Below are 22585 nucleotides of genomic sequence, written 5' to 3'. Positions count from 1 at the left end.
TTCCTATTATCTGATTTTGTTTGTCGCCCTTATTGGATTATAATTCCCTGTACTGTACTACATCTTGTATAAAGCGATGCGTGCGTGGAATATAAATACAAACATACATGTAGCACATATAGATTTTCGCTAGAATCCGTAATAAAGCTTAAACAAGTAAAGCTGTGTAACAGTGAAGGTGTGCACAAAGGGAAGCATTCAATCTATAGTTGGCACTATAACAGCATAGCACTATATATAATCTCCTCTGTACAACTGTTTGCAGTGTAACATTTCATCCTTTCAATTAGAGTTCTGGCTAAAAAAGTTTTCGCAACCACTTCTCCTCCAGTTACGTGCAGCAAACACTGGGGATTCCCGTGAAAGTGGGTGTCCTGCGAGCTGCTCATATTTAGCTTGCTGGGCGGATGCGAGAAGGCGACCAGAGGTAAAGGAACAGATATCCTATGGAGAAGTAAAATAACAGACTGCCAGCATGAAACACATTATTGAGCCACTGAAGAAACCTTTTCTTGTGTTTGAGGCTCTTGCAGTTGACTTTTCCCCACCCCTCAAAACCAATCCAAGTTTGCATTTACAATGCAGACGTATAATACGAATTAAATGTATTTATGTATCGAAAAGCTTGAAAGTATTTGTACTCGTACCTAGCTCCAGCTGCATCAGCCCCTTAATGTTGTAACTGGGAAGAACACGTGCGGAGCAGTGTCAGGTGCAGAGTTGTGCATCGTCGTTCTGCTGGTTAGCGTCATACCTCACAATGCAGTGATTGGCAGCTCCGCTTCTGACGCCGTTCTACGCACTGTATTTCCACCACCGTTGAGATGTTTGGAAACAGAATTTTTATTTGATTATCAATGTTCTTTTGTCAAACAAAAATGGCATTCTAATTCTTGTTATATGCTTTGTTACTATTGTGTTGTATTACCGATGCCTCACTAGAGATGCTCCTTCAAAGTTTTTATGGGGGGGAAAGAGGGGGTGAATGTTACTCCAAAGAAAAAATTGATTACAATGTTTCGAGCTGAATAATGACATTTGCCAGGATTTACTAAGCTCCGTTGCAGGTTATTACACTGCAATCACACGTTACCCGCCACTGACTAGAATCTCCCCTGTATTTAATATTCAACAATTTACATTTTGATGACATGCATGTAATCGCTGTAATCGCACGAGTGGCAAAATGGAGCCACAGTGTCAGAAGTATGAGTGCAAATGTCTGATGTTTTCAATGGATTGTGGTTGTTCCCTCTGCATTTCCTCAGCTCCACTGAATTCCTTTGGTGATTGGTTGGTTAATCCCTAATTCTTAATTATCTGCCGTTCGTGTACAGTACAAACTGCTTGTGGTTGGTTATGGAGGCTTGTTCATTACTTGCAGTATTTATTTTTGAGCTTCCCTAGAGATGACTCTCCAGTATTCTGCCTTTTTAATGAATTTAATGTTTTTAATTTGGAATGCAGTCACATTTTATTTATTTTTTTTTTCAATTGTCACATTTTGGGATACAGTACTTCCCTTTTTGTCATTTTTTTTCCTTTGGTTTCCTATATCTCTTTTGAAAGAGGCTGGTAGTGACGTGCCTTGCATCTGAAGGCTGTGTTGGAATACATTACAGAAACTTGATGTTCACACTACTTACCATAGGGAGTTGTTACCAACAAATATTGCCACTTAACCATCTGTAAGCACCCTTATGGAGTCTTAGGCTGCGTCGACGCTAGCGCTGGACGCGCTCATGCTTGAGAGCTGTGATGTCACCAACTCTCCAAGCATGAGCGCAGGGTGTCCTGCAATAATTTGAGCGCAGTTGTGGGGGGCGTGGCTATTAAGGGAGGGGGCATTGCCATTGTCTGGATCTGGGCTTTGTGTCTGTCTGTGTATAATATAATAATATATAAATTATACTACACCATGGGGGAATTGAACCTCTGGAACTTCATATGCTCGTGCAATTCTCTAACTGCTACACCACAGAGAGAGTTCTGACTTTACACTGCAGTAAAACACCCAATTGGAATACACCATACAAAGAACCATAGGGTTGTTAAGGGGATAATTACCCATCCATCCAAGCACCAAGCTTGGGAGCGCGTACGTGCACAAGCGCGCGCTCCGCGTGAGTGGGGACGTGAGGATAAAGATTAAAAGAAGGAAACGCGCTGCGCGCCAAGCGTGGCTCAGCCATATGTCCAACACTTGTATCCATGCATCTGAAAGGAGGACAAAGGCTGTAGAAGAATGAGTAGGCTGTACTACATACAGTAAATCATACAAGTAGAAAATTATTCATATACAGCCGGTCCTCGGTTATCCAACGGAATCCGTTCTGCAAAGTCGCGTTGTATAGTGAGGGATGTAATGTGAGTCCCATGCTAATCAGCGTCGGATAAGGCATTCCGGCGTTGGAAAACCGCACCAGAGGATTGCTTTGTGACGGGTCGGATATGCCGCCCGTCGTAAAGTGAAGCGAGGACCACCAGTATTACATTTATTTCTCAGTGACTCATAAGTGTTTTATTAGAAATACGTTCATCAGTTACTGTACTAGTATGTATACATTTACTAATGGGTTGGTGGTTTTCCATAACTTATGGTTCCGTTCGTTTTGCAGCTTCAAATCCCAGCAAGAGTTCTGGATGTAAGTGATCCATACATTGGTTGCTGGCTTTTTATTCCTTAATTCAAGCATTGCTTTAAAGTGGCGTTCCGGGAGGCACGTTGTTGTTTTTCTTTAATAGGATTAAAGCAGGGGGTCTCCAGAGTCGAACCACATTCATTTCAGCTCTGGGGACCCCCTGTTTCTCTACATACTTACCTTAGAAGGGGGTGGTTTTAAATGTCCTGTGTACTGCGGCTCAATAGGAAACCATCATGTCATCCCTTGCGGCATCCTATTGTTCCACGTGAAGCGGGGCATTTAAACTGCGCAGGGATACTGGCACCCACTTCCGAGATAAGTTTCCCAGAAAGCAGGGGGTCCCCAGAGCTGAAATCAACGCTGTTCGGTTACGGAGACCCCCTGCTTCAAACCGATTTAAAAAAATAAAGTGTCTCCAGGAGTTCTCATTTAAAGGCTGTTTAATGCACGGATGTGGTCGTCTAGCAGTAATTCCAGCATTGCATACTTCCCGGGGTTAGGAATGTGCTGCAACAACTGGGGGGTGAGAGGGGGGGGGGATAAAGCTGGTGTACAAGAGTTTTTCTTTGTTGTTGTCTGTCTGCCGCTTGGTTGTTTTTACCTGTGGTGAAGTGGCTCCAATGGTGCATCTTGTTGCTTGTTTTTAGGGTAGAACATGGCAAACTGTTGGCGCAGGAGGAAATTGGGAAAGTCCTTGAGCGAGAGCGCAATGCTTCCACTGAGCATCTTACCAGAGCCGTACTGCGGGAGAAGGCAGCCACCGAGGAGGAGCGTCTCAAAGCAAAGATCTTCGTGAGTATCCTAAGGGAAACAACGTCACTGATGTTAGGGTTAGCAAGGTGTCCCCTGGTATCCACTCTGGGCTGCAAGTACGAAGGACTGACGCTGGAAACCAGGAGTGCAGCAGTTTGTGCCCAAAGTGGTTCCTGGGATGTTAGAAGAGAAACAGCCCTATTTCATGACGGAGTTTCCAATACTCTCATTGTTTTATATTGCACGTGTCACACAGGAGAACTTTCTTCATGAGATGTCCATGCCAGTGGTCCGGTTGGATTGAAGTAGTTGCACTGTGCTGGTGAGCACTCGTTTTGCAAGAAATCTTGCAATGTTCCTCACCCCTTCAGTGCCAGAGGGGTCGTGCCACCTCCATGGCCACAGAACCTCCGGCACTTCCTGATCACATGGTCAGTTTGGTCGGATCTGACAAGTAACGGTACCCCCCGTCCCCTTCAGTGCCGTATGCATGGAGTGCTAATTTAGTAAGCTCCCGATTAACGAGCAAAGGGGCGACACTTTTGTTGATGTACACCGCACTGAAGGGTTTAAACCCAAATTCCTAGGGTCAGAGACATCTGACACAAATTCATGTCTACCGCTGGGACTGGCCATTTCCATAAACTGCTTCTCCTCTGTATCCTATCGTTGCACACCATTCCCACCTTCTCTATTTGTTCTCTGTTCTCCCTGTTTTCTCTCTGTCCTCCCTGCCCCCAATTGCCCCCTGCCTTCCCACCCTTCACCCCTTTGCCTTCTGCCTCTTCTTCCTGCGCCCAATGCCTCCTACATACGCTTTTTGCACCACATGGACTCCCCCTTCCCAGAGTGTCTTCTATGATGTGGTAATACTTCCTTCGTTGTATTCCTGTGTTTGGAGCCATATTTCCTGGTTGTCCCATGGCAGTGGTCACCAATGGGTTAAGTCCCAGCCTCCAGCTAAGATGGGACATAAAAACCTTTTACGTATAGGAGGTCCTATAAATAGTCACCCCTCCTTTTTCAGGTAGTCCTGTAGGGACAAAGCTGAAAAATATAATCTTAAAATATTAAACCAACAATATTACATTTCTCCCCCCCCTCCAAACCCCCCTCTCTCCCCCCCCTTAATTTTATATGTACAGCATGTGACAATGTATAATTATACACTCTTACCTTAGCTGGCAATCGTTTGGTGCTCCTGTTTTAAATCTGTAAAAATCATGATTGTGTGCCTAACGAAATGTCCGCCCTTCAGTTTCAATCAATCCTTCAGTCAGTGTAAACCAGCAGCTACAATGTATTCTTATATTACAAAGGTAACGTTATCTATTGTTACAGTTTGCAGCTCAAACTGCTGGGAACATTTGAAACAAAGGACCACAAACAGGAAAGTGTTGCAAACATCTTGCACTGCTGGGGAGGTGGGCTGAAACCTGCTATAGAAATCAAATGATGCTTTAAAGGTCATTAAAAATGGTATGGAGTTGAATTAAAAACAAAAACAGCCTCATCTAATACTAGAGAACTGGTTTATTTAAAAAATAAATAAAAAAAGGCAAAACAAATCATAAGATTTTACATGTTATGCTGCATCAATATAGCTCCTCCTAATCAATGAACGAGTAATGCCCTTATTACAAAAAATCATAATAGAAATGCGCCAAACATAACACAAATATTATATATTATATGAACATGTTGCTTGTTGTAAATATTAGATCTGGACTGCTGCCAGCTGGCAAAATAAATCTACCAGGTGCAGAGAGCACTTAGTGGAGTTAGCTCTAGTAAAGCCCGCAATGGGGAGAGGTCTTTACTACTGCCATCAATTTAAAATGATAATGTGTCAATTAAGCAATTAAGAACCTGCTGTACTAATAAGTATAACTAATAGCTTATCATAACTGTGAAGCCTTGCACTGAAAGGTATGATAATCAACCCATTGAAAACATACATGCAAATAGTGTTCTCAAGGCTCTAACCGTGACAAAAGTAGGAAGCTGAAAGCATCATGTCTTCATTTGTATCCTTGACTGCTTCATGGGTTCCCCAGTACTACATTGCAATGTACTGCATGGCTGTGCAGCACGGGAGTAGAGAAAGATGAGAACCAGAGCCATATGATGAGTGGCCTTACGTTTAAGTAGCTGGCCTTGCAGTGGGATACTCTAATTTAAAGGCCCATGTTTACTAAGCGGTGCTATGCCCTAAGACACCTTCCAGCGCTGGAAGGCAGCTTAATATCTCTCATCCTCCCACATCAATAAGTACAATTGTCGGCTCTTTGCAGTGCTGTTTTCTTGCGCTTGCATTGCTCTGCCATGTATTGTACAGCAAATATTCTGTGTATATATGAAGGAGGAAGAGACAGAATAATAATGACATTGGCATGGGGGCTGGAGGGTGGGGGAGATGTGTAATCACCAACAAATACTGCCATTTACCATCTGTAAGAGCCTTTATGGAATCTTATAGATCTGTCCAATTATTAAATCCATTTATTTGAAAGGAGAGCTGAAGCTGTAGAAAGAATGAGTAGAGACTGCTATACAAATCCTATGAGTTGCACATGTAATAAGTATACCACGGAAGATAACCAGTGCATGAGCGGGTGTTGCCGATGGACAGACCATGTAAATGAAGTACTAGTAGACAAATTTACTACAAATGGGAATAGACATGAGAGTCCTCTTCAAAAGGTGCACAAGTGGATACAGTATGGGGAACAAACAGGTGGACAATGCAGATACAGTTACGTGTAGAACTGCTTGGGTCCGGCCTTTACCCTTTGGGTGCCACGGCACCTCCAGGGAAGACGATTGCTCTCGAAAGCGAACACGTGACTGCAGGGTCTCTTAACCCGGTAGTCGTCGTATGCCGCTTCCATTTCCCCTCACTGCAGATGGCGTGCTACAAGGGAACACAGGGCGTGATCGAAGCTGAAATAAAAAGCTTTCCTTGGGCATGACGTAGCCTCCATGTCATGGGGCCAATGGAGTGCCAGACCCCATAATGTAGAGACTACGTCTCGGGGGACCAAAAGGGTTAATGAACCCGAGACTAAATGGGAATGGAAATTATGGCAATCTTTTTATATAAAAGCGGTGCATCTCTCCTCCGTCTCATACAACGTTGTATAATGAAAGTGGGTGCAGCTTTCCATCATTAACGTAATCATTCTTGATGACTTTTGTCATTTAGTGTTTGGGGAATTCGATAAGGCTCAGATTTATATATTTCATTTGCATGCTTATGTGTCGTTTCATTTGCAGTTGTTCAGCCTCTGGGAATATGCTGAATGAGATCGGAATAAATGCAGGAGATCTTGTTCTGCTGTTACCTTCCTGAAATCTGTATGTCCGATAGTGGAGGGTTAGAGCAGCATTTGTTTAGGGAAGGAATTCTACGCAATATTTAAGGGAGAAGCTTTTTATACCTTAAGTTGACTGAATTACTTTCTGGTATAAAAAATGAAGAAAAAATGCTTATGGTATTATTATAGTTCCCTGTACTGTATTCTTTGTGAAGCGCTGAGTACACTTTTGGTGCTATATAAATACATACAATACAAGACAAGACCGTGTCACCGAATGACAGACCGCCAGTACCCAAAAACAGTGGGTCGCCGATATCACTGTCTATCCAGACTCGACCCATGGGAAAGTGCTTCGGTCCTACTGATCACGAAGGATTCCTGCTCAGGCTACAGCAAAAATGTGACCAAAAACATACACTGACTAATCCAAACCTGCGCTGTAATGGATGGTAACGTCGCCAACCGGGTCCGCTAGAGGGAGCCCACCCAAGAGCTGCGCTCTTACACCTGTGGTACCTCCTACCCAATCCCAGTGACCACAGGCTCCCACTGGGAGCCAGATACTTACTTGATATCCTGGTGGTCTCTGGGGGGGCAATGGGACCTCCGCTAACTCAAAGAATCAGGGCTTCCAGAAATCACACAGCAAAGCTAAACAATCACTGTGCACATAAAATAACAATCCTAGCCTAATTTCACTAGGCTATGCGAGGACCCCACCCAGGGGCACTGATTTTACACAGGGTAAACTCCCACCCATTCCTGGTAATCCCTGTCTCACACTGAGTCAATCCCACTTCAGTGACCGGTGTCTCAGTCTATACTGTGACCTAGGGGTTACTGGAGTTAATGGGGCCCAAGCCAAATACCAGAGTCACAGAATTCCCAGTACAGTAGATGCCAAGTTATTAAAAACCACGTGAGCCAACACCGTCACAATAGAGCTATTTAACGAAGGGTTAAAAATAGAAATGTACATTACACAAAATATTACATACAAATCAGCAAAAGCAAATACAAAGGGAGGGGAGGGGAAAGATTCTTATAACTTACAAGAGGTTCACTTACAGTCAGTCGGTGTGGATAGATTCCCAAGGCCGGTGCAAATAGTGTTCCCAGGTGGCTTCTCCAAAAATACTGAACACAATGGTGAAAGACGCCCTCGAGAGACACACACACACACACACACACACACACACACACACACACACACACACACACACACACACACACACACACACACACACACACACACACACACACACACACACACACACACACACACCTCTGACCTCTCTATGCTCCATGCTGTTTCCTTCCATCATTGGCCCCACCCCCAGGCTCCTGACACCACCTCCTGATTGGCTGCATTACCCAGCAGCAGCCAATCAGGATGGAGGAAGCTGCCCAGCCCCCTAGCAGCAGCACTGCTCTCTCCCTGCTCAGGGAAATCCCATGGCCCCCCAAGCCGGTCAGGTCACTATGTCCAGAGAGGTCATACCGGTATACGCATACATGTCCAGAATTACTTATTTTTTTACTGGACAGTGTGTAAAAATACAGAACAGTCCGGTTTCATACTGGACACCTGGCAATCCTAGGTGATGCCAGGCCGGCAGGCAACTGCCAGGCAGGGCCTTTTAAAAAGATTTTCTCCCCCATTATTCCCTATGGACCATTCGGGGACATTTGGGGATTCTTCATTTTCAGCCAATCACAGGGCTGGCTCGCATCTAACAGACATGTGAAAATAAGAGGGAATCCAGACCAAAAGGGGTTAATGATTCCCCAACCATGGGTGCCAGTTTTTCTGGACTTTAGGGCCTCAGATGCGCTATTAGAGAGGGTTGGGGCTCCTTATAATGCATCTGATCTCAGACAGAGTATTAGAGAGGGTTGGGGCTCCTTACAATGTATCTGATCTCAAACGTGCTATTAGAGAGAGTTGGGGTTCCTTACAATGCATCTGATCTCAGGCACGCTATTAGAGAGAGTTGGGGTTCCTTACAATGCATCTGATCTCAGGCACGCTATTAGAGAGAGTTGGGGTTCCTTACAATGCATCTGATCTCAGGCACGCTATTAGAGAGGGTTGGGGTTCCTTACAATGCATCTGATCTCAGGCACGCTATTAGAGAGGGTTGGGGGTTCCTCAGAATTTCACATCGGATTCTTTAACCAAAAAAAGGTTGGAAACCACTGCAGTAGTATATCAAAAAGCTGAACACTATTGCAAAATAATTTTTCCCTTATGTTTTGCTTTAAAGTGAACCTGACGTGGCAAAGAGGCGGCTGGCTGAGCTTCCCCTGTATTTCTAAGGGAACCCTGCTGCCTCTTCCGTCACACACAGTATAGACTGTAACACATACATAGAACCTGCGCTCCTCTCTTTATCGCGTATGCAGCTGGTTAACAGATTGGCCTTATATTAATGGAAAACAAATATACAGTTCCAGCTCTCCTCCCAGACTGGCTTGCAATTTATTAGTGGCATTTCTACATTTTGAATTCAAGTCTAATAATAAAAAAGCCATTTAATCTTTTGATCAAAAAAATGATTGTAGCTTGCTAACACTGTCAGCGTAAATTATATAGGTACCTACACTAAATTAATACAATTTATTATTGTCCTGTGGACCAGTGCACTTAAACTGGCAGACAGTAAGCCAGTAGCAGAGTTCCCTTAACATTATGAAGGATAGTATAGAATGTGTTAAACTGTGTTCTAAACCAGGGATGCGCCCTATTATTTGCTCTCCGGCATCTCCTCCTCTGTGAAATAACGCTGCGTTGTCATGGTGACGCGCCGTCGCTATCAGAAGATGCAGGAGGAGAAGCCAGATACAAGGTAGACAGGTACAGAGGCCCCGCACTCTCCCCTGGCAATCGGTTTAATGTTATGGGAAAGAGTGCAGCACTTGGTTCTGTGCCCCCCATAGACAATTTTGAGCACACCCCTGTTCTAAACTAATCAGCTGATTATAGAACTGATTGACACTTAATTGTAACCCAGCTACTTTACATTGCTTTGATTATTAAGCAAGTTAATCAAGCACTTTTGTTTAACACCTTAAACACATTAGTACATTTGGCATAGCACCTTTAACGTGATGTATTCTTTTACATTAAAGTTTGAGTCATTGTCTAGTAAACTCTTATTTAGCAGTCCTAAGTGTTACAAGGCTGCTGTAAAAAGCTTATTGACATTTCATTGCATCAGCCATTATAAAAGATGCATAACGTTGTGGAGAGCATTGAGTAAAATCCATATGTGCCCACTTAGAAATGACCTGATATATTTTCACCTCCTTACAGTAACCCGGCAGTTGCTGTTAAAATATTAGCTTTACTCCTTTGGGTAACTATTTTTTCATTAAGATTTCACATATAGGGATGCGCTTCTTGATACACCACTAAGATTACGATCCCCTTTCCTGTGGGGGAGAGAGAATTATGGTTCGATCAATTTCTGGCAAATGGTAAGAAACCACATAGTGATTAGAGAGTTTCCTAGAAATTGAAGCTGCATGCAAGACGTGAGATAATGGATACATATATGCCTATCAAGTTGGTTGCAGATGTTGTTACCCCTGTTAAAGCACAAAATAATGCGGTAAATAGTACGTTATCTAATGCAGGGGGGCGCAAACTTTTTTCCCTGCGCCCCCCTGCCGGCTGTCCCCTCACTCCCGCGCCCCCCCCCCCAACCCCAACTTACCCGCGCTCCGGCGTAATGACGGCACGTTGCCATAGCAACGTGACGTCACATGACCTCGCAGCGTCATTTTGACGCTGCGTTGCCATGGCGACGCAGGGAGGAAGCCGCCGGAGCCACGGTAAGTGAGGTTTACAGAGGCGCTGCAGCTCCCCCGGCACTTAATTTAAGTGCCTTCGGGAAGCGCGCGGGGCCTCTGTAAACCCCGCGCCCCCCGTTGGCAGTGTCGCGCCCCCCCTGGGGGTCGCGCCCCACAGTTTGCGCACCGCTGATCTAATGAACCATTGCTTTCATTTGTACTACTGTTGAATGACGCACCAACACTAATGCAACACATTGCGTTAGCGCAAGGGGACGCCATCTCCAGTCCTCAAGAGCCACCAGCACAGATTGAGCCACCTGTGCTGAAGCAGGGATATCCTGGAAACTTAACCCTTGAGGACTGGAGTTGGCCACCGCTGCTTTAACGCGTGCAATAATGTCTGCAGTATCTGTAATGATAACACATGAGCATTTCCATTTATGCTGTATGAAAATGCCCTTGAAGAGAAGACTTGGCATAGCGGTGTGCCACAAACGAGGGGTTTTCCCTGTAACTTCCACCGTCTCAAAAAGCAGCGTAACACAGTTAGTGCCCTAATGAGCTCTGCTCTTCTGAGAGTTAAACAAGGAACTAGACCGGGGGGAGAAGACTTGGTAGATTAGCAAGAAACAGATTTATATTCATACATAAACAATCTTTGTTTTCATTGATTATTTTTTCCCCCCCAAGTCCAATAATGGAAATAAAGAAGTATTTTATTAGCGAAGTTTAAATTAACTTTGATTTAGACTTTGACTTGCTTTGTCTTACATCTGTGGGACTGAAGGAGTCAATAATAATATTATATTTTTTCATATAGCGCTGACCATGCCCCGTAGAATTTACTAATGGTTACTAATTCTAAATTGTGCCTGAGGCACAGGGAGATAAAGTGATTTCTCCAAGGTCACAATGAGGGCTCAAACTGGAATTCAAACTAGGTTCAACTACTTTAAATGCAATGTCGGCATTAAGCTACTCCATCACTGATAAAATAAAACCACGTTTGTAATGAGTCTTCACTCCAAATCACTAGTAGTTGCCTTGTAACCTCATGTTGTCTGATTACTTTTCCTTTGTTTAGTTTCTGCTATTGAATTATGTTTATATTCTGGTCCTTATTTGTTCCAATTCCTTATATATTCATAGAAGACTTTGCAGAGTTACGACATCCCCATTAATGGCAAGCATACTGGCATTGTATTGCAATAATATAGTTGTATACCGTTTTGCTGTTGATTATAACCGAGTATACATGTTGAGATCCATTTTGATTTCCCTATTACTTGCAGTTTCAAACAGCCCATTGCCAAGTGTGTTCGAAGGTTGTCTTTATTAGAATAATAGCACTGTGCCCAGGCCTGACATTTTTATAGTGTTCATTATTGGGTGAGTAGAACGGTTTACTAACCTGATGATTCCATAGCTGATTTAGCTCATTAATCATATTAAGACAGGGGTGGGCAACTAATGTCCTCAAACACCAACAGGTCAGGTTTTCAGGATATTGACTTTGAGCCACCTGTGCTGAAGCAGAGAGAGAGCCTGAATACCTTACCTGTTGGTGGCCCTTGAGGACTGGAGTTTGCAACCCCTGTCTCAATAGAAATATGAGCCAAATAGAAGGAGTCTGAAATAGTTTAAAGCTACATCGCCATAGTGCATTGTGTGATAATACCAGAAGCATTAAGCTGCTTCAAAACAAAAAATTGAACGGTAGTCCTTGGCATAAAAGATTTCTACTCGTTTCATGCATCTGTGCACTTTGTCAAAGAGCACTCTTTCACAAAGTGCACGAAACGCGTCGGAGGTTCTTCTCAAGATCCCTGTGTGTTGCAGCTTGCCGAATAAAGTAACTTTTTATAGCGATCCAGCATCCGTCAGCTTTTTTCCTCTTGGAACGCAGCATTTCCTTCGTTTCCGCCCATACCATCCCCCTTGGGAGAACACTTCCTGCTACTATTTTCTGGCTGAGAGCACGCACAAACGTATTATGGACTTTTCAATTCATGTGTTATCGGTCTAGCTCCAGGGGTTAGTTTATTAGTGAATTTGGGGGTCTGGATCCCCACCCATGTGGGTCTTTTCAGACATCCCCAATGTACTAACTTTATAACATACCCCAAAATGGGAGCCTTAATGACCTTTTTGCATATTGGACACACATTTATTCACCTGGATATACAAACAAATGAAACTTTATTCCTAAATATTTCTATTTTTGTGAAAACATCCGAACATCATCTTGTTTATCATTATGGATGTATTTGCATACTCTAGAGCCCTGATCTAGGAGATTATTCCTCCGTTTTCTTCTTCTTTTCCATAAGATACCTTACAGCCCGTGGTATTGGGTGCTCACAGAAGCGCTTGAACTTTGTTTTCTGAGCTTTTATAAAATCCAACATCTATGGTATTTCTGAAATGCTCATTTTACAATAGAACCTACTGCGAGTCTGATTCGCTGTGCTGGAGGTCTTTATCCGGTTCATTGGAATTTAGCGCAAGTCTTCTCCAGCACAGAGGGGAGCCACCTTATCTGCAGATTTAGTTCATATATCTATTTGTGTCTTACCAGAGATGACTGGTGCACCCTGTATTGCAGCAAGTCAAATGGGGATACGACTAGATCATGAGTAGTTGTGGTGACCCTCGGTTCTCTTTAGGATCTGTTTATCACTGATTTGGTGGTGGCTAGGTTTTTAGCTTCACGAGTAAAATAAGATATACATGTGTAATAGGCCTTTTCAAGTGCACATAATTAGATTGGACATGTTTTCTGGCCTCTTATGCAAATCATGAGAATAGATTATAGAACTTTATTTGCCTCTTTGAGGCCCCCTGTGAATCAAGTATCTTAGGGGGTTATTCATTAAAGTTGAATAGTAGTGATTAGGAACGACCACACAATCTTCCATTGACTTGAATGGGAGTGTCTGCACGGCGAGCATTTGCTCAGTAGATGGGTGCAAATAAATGTTCCACCTTTCAATATATATCAAATAGTCCCCGGTCCGGTTCCTTTCTCAATTTATTCAGAGACAATAGAAAACATCTTTTACAGCATCATTTCAGTCAGTTACATGATTAAGGCATCTAGAATGTAGTTATAAAGTGGAGAATCCTTAGCTTGTTCTTAGCTTGGTGGTGTTAAATGATTCTGAATTCTATAATTCATTTTATATTGCAGACACCTTACAATTTACACTGTTAAATTGCCCACCAAGTCCACCCTCTTTTGAAACTCTAGTTGGCAAAATCTGCCTCCCCTTTTCTAAGCCCATCTTGCTCGCTGGCATCTACCGCCCCCCTAAAGCCCCTCTACAATCCCTGACTGATATCGCCCAATTTCTTGGCTCCATTTCCTCTCTGAATGAGAAGAGTGAGCTGCTAGTTCTTGGGGATTTCAACTTCAATTGGCTTGACCCTAAAAACCACAAAATCCAGATACAACTCAAGTCACTTAACCTATCGCAACTCATTTCCCAACCCACATGGATAAACCTGAAATCGCATAACCATTCCTTGCTAGACTGGATTCTCTCCTCAAACCCCAGCAGAATCCAATCCTCTGGCATCCTTCCTGATATTTTCAGTGACCATGCGTGTATTGTGTAAGGAAAATTAAACCGCCCCATTCAAGCCCTAAAGTTCTCCTCGCTAGAACATTTAAAAACTTTAACCCACAACAGTTTCTGGATGACCTTACCAACTGCCCATGGCACAGATTCGATTTAATTCCCGACCCCGATTCTGCACTCGACTATTTCCAATCCGAGTTCTTAAAACTCTGCGATACCCATGCTCCACTACGCAAAATAAGGGTACGGGGGGCCCACCTTCCATGGGTTACACCTGACCTTATAGCACTCTACCAGTTCAGGGATGCCTTGTGGAAAAGCTACAAAGTAACTGGCACTACCAAGGACCTCAATCACTACAGATGCATGCGGAACATGTGCACAAGGCAAACAAGGCATGCAAAAGCACAATATTACTCTGACAATCTCCACCAAAATACATCAAACCCAGCTAACTTCTGGAAGGTTATCAACAATATATTCCAGCCTCCTAACCATCAACAACCAAGTAATATCACTAAGGGGGATATTACTCTGACAAACCCCACTGACATTGCAAATGCATTCAATGATTACTTTGTGGGGTGTGCCACTAACTTATTAGCGAAACGCAGCACAAACCCCAAACATGAATCTCATCCTGGGAGTATCCCTACAGTCCCACCCCCTCCCAACACTGCCCACAATTTTCAATTTAGCCGAGTATCTGAAGAGGAGATTACACAGGCGCTCCTCAAACTAAAACTAAGCAGCCAATGTGGACCCGACTTACTACAATCTAGGTTCCTACGACTTGGTGCCCCAGCCATTGCCAAACCAATTGCGTCCATAGTCAACTCTATCCTGTCTGCAGGCCATATCCCTAAGACCTGGAAAACTGCCAGAGTTGTCCCAATCTTCAAAAGTGGGGACAGAAACACTGTCTCAAACTACAGGCCAATCTCACTTCTCCCAATTCTATCCAAAGTTATGGAAAATTGTGTCCACTCCCAATTAAGCGATTTCTACACCAAGACAAATTTCCCTAGCCAATTCCAGTCTGGGTTTCGTCCCAAACACTCCACCGTAACTACTCTGCTTAAAGTTTGCTATGAAATCCAGTGTGGAATGGAACAGGGACAACTCACTGGTGCAGTATTCCTAGATTTTGCAAAGGCTTTTGACACAGTTGATCATGTTATCCTGCTTAACAAACTCCAGAGCTCTGGAATAGGGAAACATGCTTTAAACTGGTTTCAGTCCTACCTATCAGGAAGATCCCAACATGTGTCCATCTCAGGCTCTAACTCCAACCCCCTGGATATCACCTGTGGTGTCCCGCAAGGCTCTGTTCTGGGGCCCCTACTCTTCTCAGTGTTCATTAATGATCTTCCCACAGCTTGTAAGGAAGCCTCAATACACATGTATGCAGATGACACAATCCTATATGCACACAGCCATAGCCTCTCTGACCTTCAACACATACTTCAGTCTGACTTTTTGAGAGACGAAAACTGGATTTCCCAAAACTGTTTTTAAACACTGACAAGACTGTAACAATGGTATTTGGGACCAAGACTAAATTTGTAAAGCTTCCAGTGACTGAGCTCCTGATTAGAACCAACGCTAACACCACCCTAACACCTGTCACTAGTTTTAAATACCTGGGCTTATGGTTTGACTCCCACTTAACATTCGGGATGCACATTGATACCCTGACAACCAAGACCTATGCCAAACTAGGGGTACTTTACAGGAACAAATCCTCCCTAAGTCTCCTGGTCAGAAAGCGTATTGCACAGCAGATGCTAATGCCAATTATTGACTATGGAGACATAGTATATGGCTCGGCTCCTCAAACCCACCTTAGCAAACTTGACACCCTCTACAATTCAATTTGTCGTTTTGTTCTCCAATGCAACTACAACACACATCACTGCGAAATGCTCAAAGAACTAGATTGGTCATCACTAGAGTCTAGGCGCAAAGTTCACCTTTCCTGTCTCACCCTCAAATACTTTCTGGGCAAGCTACCCAGCTTCCTGAACAAGCTCCTCACCCCTACCACATGCAGTACCTATCACCTGAGATCAGACTCCAAAAGACTATTCATGGTCCCAAGGCTCAACAAAGTATCCGGACGTTCCTCCTTCTCCTTCCGTGCACCCCAAAACTGGAACAACCTACCAGAGACTCTCATATCCACCACCAGCTTAAATTCTTTCAAATCTAAGGCTGTCTCACACTTTAATCTGGTCTGTACTGTTTCATACGCTCATAATATATATTTTCTTTAACTGTGCACGCAATGTCTTGTATATAATGTATACCTGTTCATTTATGTAACTGTACTTGTAACCATGTATTATTTGTTTTACTCTGTGCCCAGGACATACTTGAAAACGAGAGGTAACTCTCAATGTATTACTTCCTGGTAAAATATTTTATAAAATAAATCCAAATACACGCTTTATACGTTTTAGCAATCCCTGTTTCTCTCACTGTCAGCCCAAATTATCTTAGTTAATCAACAACATTTGAACGCTGTTTCTTCATTTAGCAATATTTATTACTGTGATTTAGAAGACTCTTTGTTCTCACTAAGTAACTATAGTTAATCCTATGTTCCATATCTTTTAAGACCCAACTCTAGTGTATTGTCTTTTACTACTAACTATCTATTTAACTAACCTTTTATTCCAAACTCAAGACCATATACTATTCAACGCACCAGACATTAAACATACCCCGTTTCTAAATCACATAAAACATTTTTATACCTGCCAGTCTTTAGACTGATTTAATCTTCTTATCTTTGCAGAGGCGGCTTATCATTTTCCAATATAATTTCTAACTTAATACTAAATTACTTATTTTAACCAGTTACATGCGCAATATATATGAATATAGCATAATTAATATTTAGGCTTGAAATCTTCACACGGTAGTGCCCGATTAGCACTGCCGCACTTTAATTGATGAATCCCAGAGATAATTGGTGGAACCCTTGCTTGGTATTGCTCTAGCTCACTGCATCATGACTCCCAGCATGACTGTCTGTCTTTTTCAAGACCAAATGAAATGACGACGAAGTGGCTTCATTTTAAATGTAAACCAAATGCAATAATAATGCGTAATAAAATGTGACAAGAACCCTCTGCTGCACAGATCACAATGCACATTGAAAGTGCATAAATTAATATGTCTGGAACCATTAATTCAAAGGCAAAGTTTTCGTTGTACGAGGCTCGTCCGTTTTGCTCTGTCTGACTTGGCATTCTGAATGTAGAAGCAGTCAATCCTTTCACCCTCTCCAGTAAGGGCTTACTTAAAGAAAAACTGTAACTGCAAAAAAATAAATGTGCCCTGTTCCAAACATTTGATTAAATGCTAAACGGAAAGGAGAACCAAATATCCAAAAGTATCGCTGCTTTGTAAATATAATTTGTGCTTGTGTGTATGTATTGTATGTCTTTATTTATATAGCGCCATTAATGTACATAGTGCTTCATAGCAGTGATACACGTGACAATCATATATTTGACAAATAACATATAATGGGAAGAAGTGCTTCAGACGTAAAAGTAATATTTAGGAAAAGGAGTCCCTGCTCCGAAGAGCCTTACAATCTAATCTTGTTTGGTTTCAACGATACATTCACAACAAGGAAACTTTAATTGAACCTGTAATGTTATGCTTTTAGTTATATTTTGCTGTGTGATTATGTGCATAGTTTCTTAGCTATTTTATTCTGACTATCCCCAGATTATAAAAACAAACATTCAGAGCATCACATAGCCGGCAAGGCTTAAGTTTGAACATTAAATGTCTTCGCGTTTTTTATTCATTTAGTGAAAAACATTCAAAAGGGAAAAAATGATCACACCCTGGAAGCATTTTATAAGTTTTTTGATAATAAACATAGGTTGTAAAACGTACTGTTTTCACACACTGTTTTGTATTCTTTTGGTACTCTTTTCTTTCTCTGAAATATTGCCAACATGTTATATGCTTAGCATGTGGAAAATCTGAGACAAAATCCATGAATATGGAGATCACCATCTAAAGACTTGTCGATCTACTGCTGGATGAAGCCTCCCAAATGATCTTCCAGGTACTGCGGTTGCAGCCTCTCTTCCCCAGTCAGCCCCAACACATTTTCTCATTTAATCCTCCCATCTTTTGGTCGATGTCTTGGTCTTTTAACTTCCCTTGAAATCTAGTCGAGTACAATCATTGATCAAGAATGTTCATTTCTTCTTGCGATATGTCCGACCCACTGCCATTTACATTTTTTCACTTTTGTTTGGTTTCAAACGTGTTCTTTTTCCTGAATGACAGACATATGATGTAAACACAACTCTAGCGCTCAAAAAGACTTTCTCACGGGGAGACTTCCGGTGACATCACAGCCGATGGTCTGCTAGTGAGAGAGCTCCCGGCACCCTCACCAATCTATGCACTAGAATAAGCTGATTCTACACCCCAAACCCCCCGAAAATTGTCCCCACACCAGGAATAAGCACCGGAGAGATGGCAGGGAAACCGCAGAGGAAAAACCAATGCCCCGTCACCAAGTTCTTCCCTCCGGCGCAACGCCAGGTTGAGATCAGCCCCGAGGAGCAAGATGGCGCCGGAGAAGACCCAGAGCACGAGGCGCGCAGCGGCCGACACAGCCCGACTGACTCGGACCCCCCCGTCCTAAATAAAGACTTTTTTGATGCTCTTATCACTAAAATGAGGAGGGGAGTACAGGAAGACACGGAAAAGGCCCTCCAAACCATCCGGGCAGAGGTAGAAGCGCTGACGGAGCGGACGGAAGATCTGGAGGTGAAGATGGAGGGAATCTCAAACGAACAGGCTGAGACCCACGAGGAAGTACTGAGATGCGGAGAGGCGATCCGACACATACAAGACAAATTAGAAGACATGGAGAACAGGGAGCGGAGGCAGAACATCCGCCTCAAAAATATACCTGAATCCATCACCCATGAAGAACTCCAACCATACCTCCGCAGACTCTTCCTGCAGCTCGTCCCTGATCTCTCAGACCATGACCTACACACAGATCGCGCCCACAGAGCCCTGGCCCAGAAATCAGCGGATCCAAACCGTCACAGAGATGTGGTGCTGAGAATGCACGCATACTCTGCTAAAGACCGCATCATGTCAGCGGCTAGAGAAGTGAGGACTGTGACTATGGATGGAGTGCAAATTCAACTCTATAACGATCTCTCCCAATTAACAATAAATAAAAGAAACGCACTGCGCCCACTCACCTCCTACCTCAGGGACCAGGGAGTAAAGTACCGCTGGGGATTCCCCTTCAAACTAGTGGTTCTGCGCAATGGCCGCCACCACACAGTAACAACCCCTGAAGACGCCAAGAACTTCCTGAAAGCGTTAGGAATCCCTCTCCCACCGCAGAAGAGCAACCGCCCCAGCACTGAAGAGACGCCGGAGACGACCCTCCAAGAAGCCCCCCGCACATCGGAAAGACTGGCGAGCCAACGCCTCCGGTGAACCCCGATGAGCCAGCCAGTTGTGAGGCCCAAGGAAACCACACGCGGCCCCTGCAGTCATCCCACGTAGTCCCAGAGGCCCTAAAGACCACAGTATACTCCCAGCACAAGAACCTACAATAAACAAAATATTCCCCTGACCCCGAGTCCCCCTAGACTACATCCCACGAAATTACCTTCCCCTTCCCCCCCCCCCCCAACTCCCCACCCCCCCCCTCCTATTCCCCCCCCCAACCCTACCCCCCCCCTCCCCTCGCCATTACCTCCCCATATTCCTCCCCCCCTCCCCCCCCCTAACCCTCCCCTCCTCCCCCCCCCCCCACACGTTAAATGCCCACTTACCTTCACCGCCCCCACCTGAGACCGAGGGGAACCAGGACCCCGCTCGGGGTGCCTCGGGCAGCAACGAGAGGAATCGTCAACCAAGCTGCTCCTCTTCGGGCACGGCCCTATCGAGTCACTCAAGTGCTCCGGAGCTGCACCATCAGAGACACAGACACCAGAGCCGCGGACCTGCTGCTGCTCTCCCCCATAAGCATGACCGGCTGGTGCTCCCGATGGACAAGAGTTACCCAAGATCTCCAACCTAGAGAGCCCACACACCAGGACATCAGGCCCAGAGACCCCACATACGAACTCAGCACCCCGTGATCCGCCCCCAGGAGCAACCTCCACCCCCCCCTCCCTTCCCGCAAGTGGCAGGTTGTATGAACAAAAATCCTCCCCCCCCCCCCCTCTCCCCTCTCCCATCCCTATGGCAAAGATGCTATACCCCGATATCCCCCAAAGAAAGCCCCACTTCTCCAGCCTACCGCGCTCCCCCCGAACTACCCCCCCACCCCTCCCCCCTTGCTGTCAATCCGAAAACTACATATGTCAAAGGCCTTGATTCAGCTGAGCTCCCCCTACCGGGGCTCACCCCCAGAGTCATAGGGCCCCCCAATTGAACCCGCAAATGTATGCCCCCTCCCCCTGAATCCCCCTGCCCCCCCCCCCTCATTCCCCACCCCTCTCCACCCCATACATTCCCCCCCCCGCCACCTCCCCCTACCCCTCCCCCTCCCCCGGAGCAGAGCCGGTGTAGCACTGGATACTTCAGCCCACTTCACAACAGCTGACACACTATAAAAGCCTCAGCTATTCACCTCCAAACACCCCCCCTGACCAAAATTAAGCCCCCCTCAGAGGCAAGTCCCAAACACGCGAATAAGCCAGATGTCCCCCCTTCCCCCCCCCCCCCATTTTTTCTCTTCCTACCCTCCCCCCCACTAGTCAAAGTAAACACCAAGTTATTCTGCCCCCCAAAAAAAAGATCTCCCCGCCCCCCTCCCTGTCGCGGACAGCTTCCCCCCCCCCCCTCCCTGACCTGCCCCCCCCCCCACAAGATCAGAGATCCGGACTATGTTTTCCCAATATGTATGGATATATGTCAATGTATAAATAACTATTGATGTTCTAATTTAAAATGGTGCTATGTAAGGGATCTCTCGCTCTAAGAACGTGATTCCGTCTGAGTGCAATGTTTAAATTCCTTACTGAACTCTGGTATACCATGTGCTCCCCCTCCCCCCCCCTCCCCTGCCCCAGTTTGCCCCCCTCCCCCCCCCCCCAGAGAAGTAACGATTTATGTTATGCTAAATTGTAATGCTATATACCAATGTCTGAACGCATCTCAATGTGCAGCTGATACCAGCAAAACACAAGGGAAACCTAGGCTTATGATGAGAACTCCCCCCGAGAACAAGGTTTTAACCCCCTGCTAACTATGTGTATATTATATGTTAGCCCCCCCCTTGTCCCCTCCAGAGGAGCCTACACTGTTATAAACCAATGTTTAAAGGTGTTCCATTGTTGCAATTTGACAATAGCAGAATACAAGGGAAGCCTCAGCCATGGACTGGGACTCCCCCCGAGAGCAAGGTTTAACCTATATGCTACCTATGTGTACTCCGCACACACCCCCCCCCTCCCGCCCCCACCCTATTCCCAGATACCCCCCTCCCCCCCCCTACCTTACCAGATGCCCCCCGCCCCCCCCCTATCCCCGCCCCCCCCTATCCCCGCCCCCCCCCTATCCCCTCCCCCCCCCTATCCCCTCCCCCCCCTATCCCCTCCCCCCCCCCACCCCCTCCCCCCCCTCTCCCTCACCCCCCCTCCCCCCCCTCCCCCTCCCCTTCCCCTCCCCCCACCCCTCCCCCCCCCACCCCCACCTCCCTCCCCCCCTCCCCCCCTCCCACCCCTCCCCCCCCCCCCCCCCCGCCCCTCCCTCCCCCCACCCCCCCCCCCAAACCTCCCCCCCCTCTCCCCCCCTCCCTCACCCCCCCCTTCCCCCCCCCCGTCCCCCCCCCCTCCCCTCCCCCCCTCCCCTCCACCCCCCTTCCTCCCTCCTCCCCCCCCCACCCCCCCCCCGGAACTCACAAAGAACACACAGACAAGGATTTAACATAAGGGAAGAAAACAATGTTCACTAAAGATGTAAAAGATTATCTATGGCCCAAACCAAAGGAGAGTAAGGCCTCCATAAGCCAGAGGTGCCCTTCCTTACTAGGGACCCCCGCTGGACCCTTCTTTCTGGCTACGGTCCGTGAGTGACGCCCCGAAAGTTCTCCCAGGGGTTTTTTTTACACCCCATCCCCTTGACACCAAAATGTCAAGAGGAACCTTTTTCGGGCTCCAAGACAGCCCATTCTCTTTCTTGTCCTCCTGTGTCCTCCCCCCCCCCCACCTCTCCCCCACCACCCCACCCTCCCCCCGTCGACCTCCACCCAATATCCCTTGTGGGACCAATAAGGACTATCCCCCACATACCCAACCTGACGCACGAACCAACCCTGACATGGGAACAACTCAGGGACAGGGGCTTATCCCCGAGACCCCCCCTCCACACTGATGGCGTCGATCAAAATTATTTCCCTGAATGTCAAAGGCCTTAATTCGGTTCGCAAACGCAAACTAGCCCTTCAAGAATTTAAAAAAACTAAAGGGGA

General features: G+C 45.5%; 1 protein-coding gene across 2 annotated transcripts in view; it reads left to right on the top strand.

Moving 5' to 3' along the window:
- The window catches only part of CHCHD3 (coiled-coil-helix-coiled-coil-helix domain containing 3), a 272832-nt gene that overhangs the window by 64630 nt on the left and 185617 nt on the right, over positions 1–22585 (top strand). For both annotated transcript variants that reach the window (XM_075599346.1, XM_075599347.1), the window contains exon 4: positions 3293–3437. In XM_075599346.1, the coding sequence (XP_075455461.1) occupies positions 3293–3437 (145 nt within the window). The remainder of the gene's footprint in view (positions 1–3292; positions 3438–22585) is intronic.

This window comes from Ascaphus truei, chromosome 5 (genome assembly GCF_040206685.1).
Source record: "Ascaphus truei isolate aAscTru1 chromosome 5, aAscTru1.hap1, whole genome shotgun sequence".
In the NCBI taxonomy this organism is placed as follows: Eukaryota; Metazoa; Chordata; class Amphibia; order Anura; family Ascaphidae; genus Ascaphus; species Ascaphus truei.
This window is presented reverse-complemented; position numbering and strand designations above follow the sequence as displayed.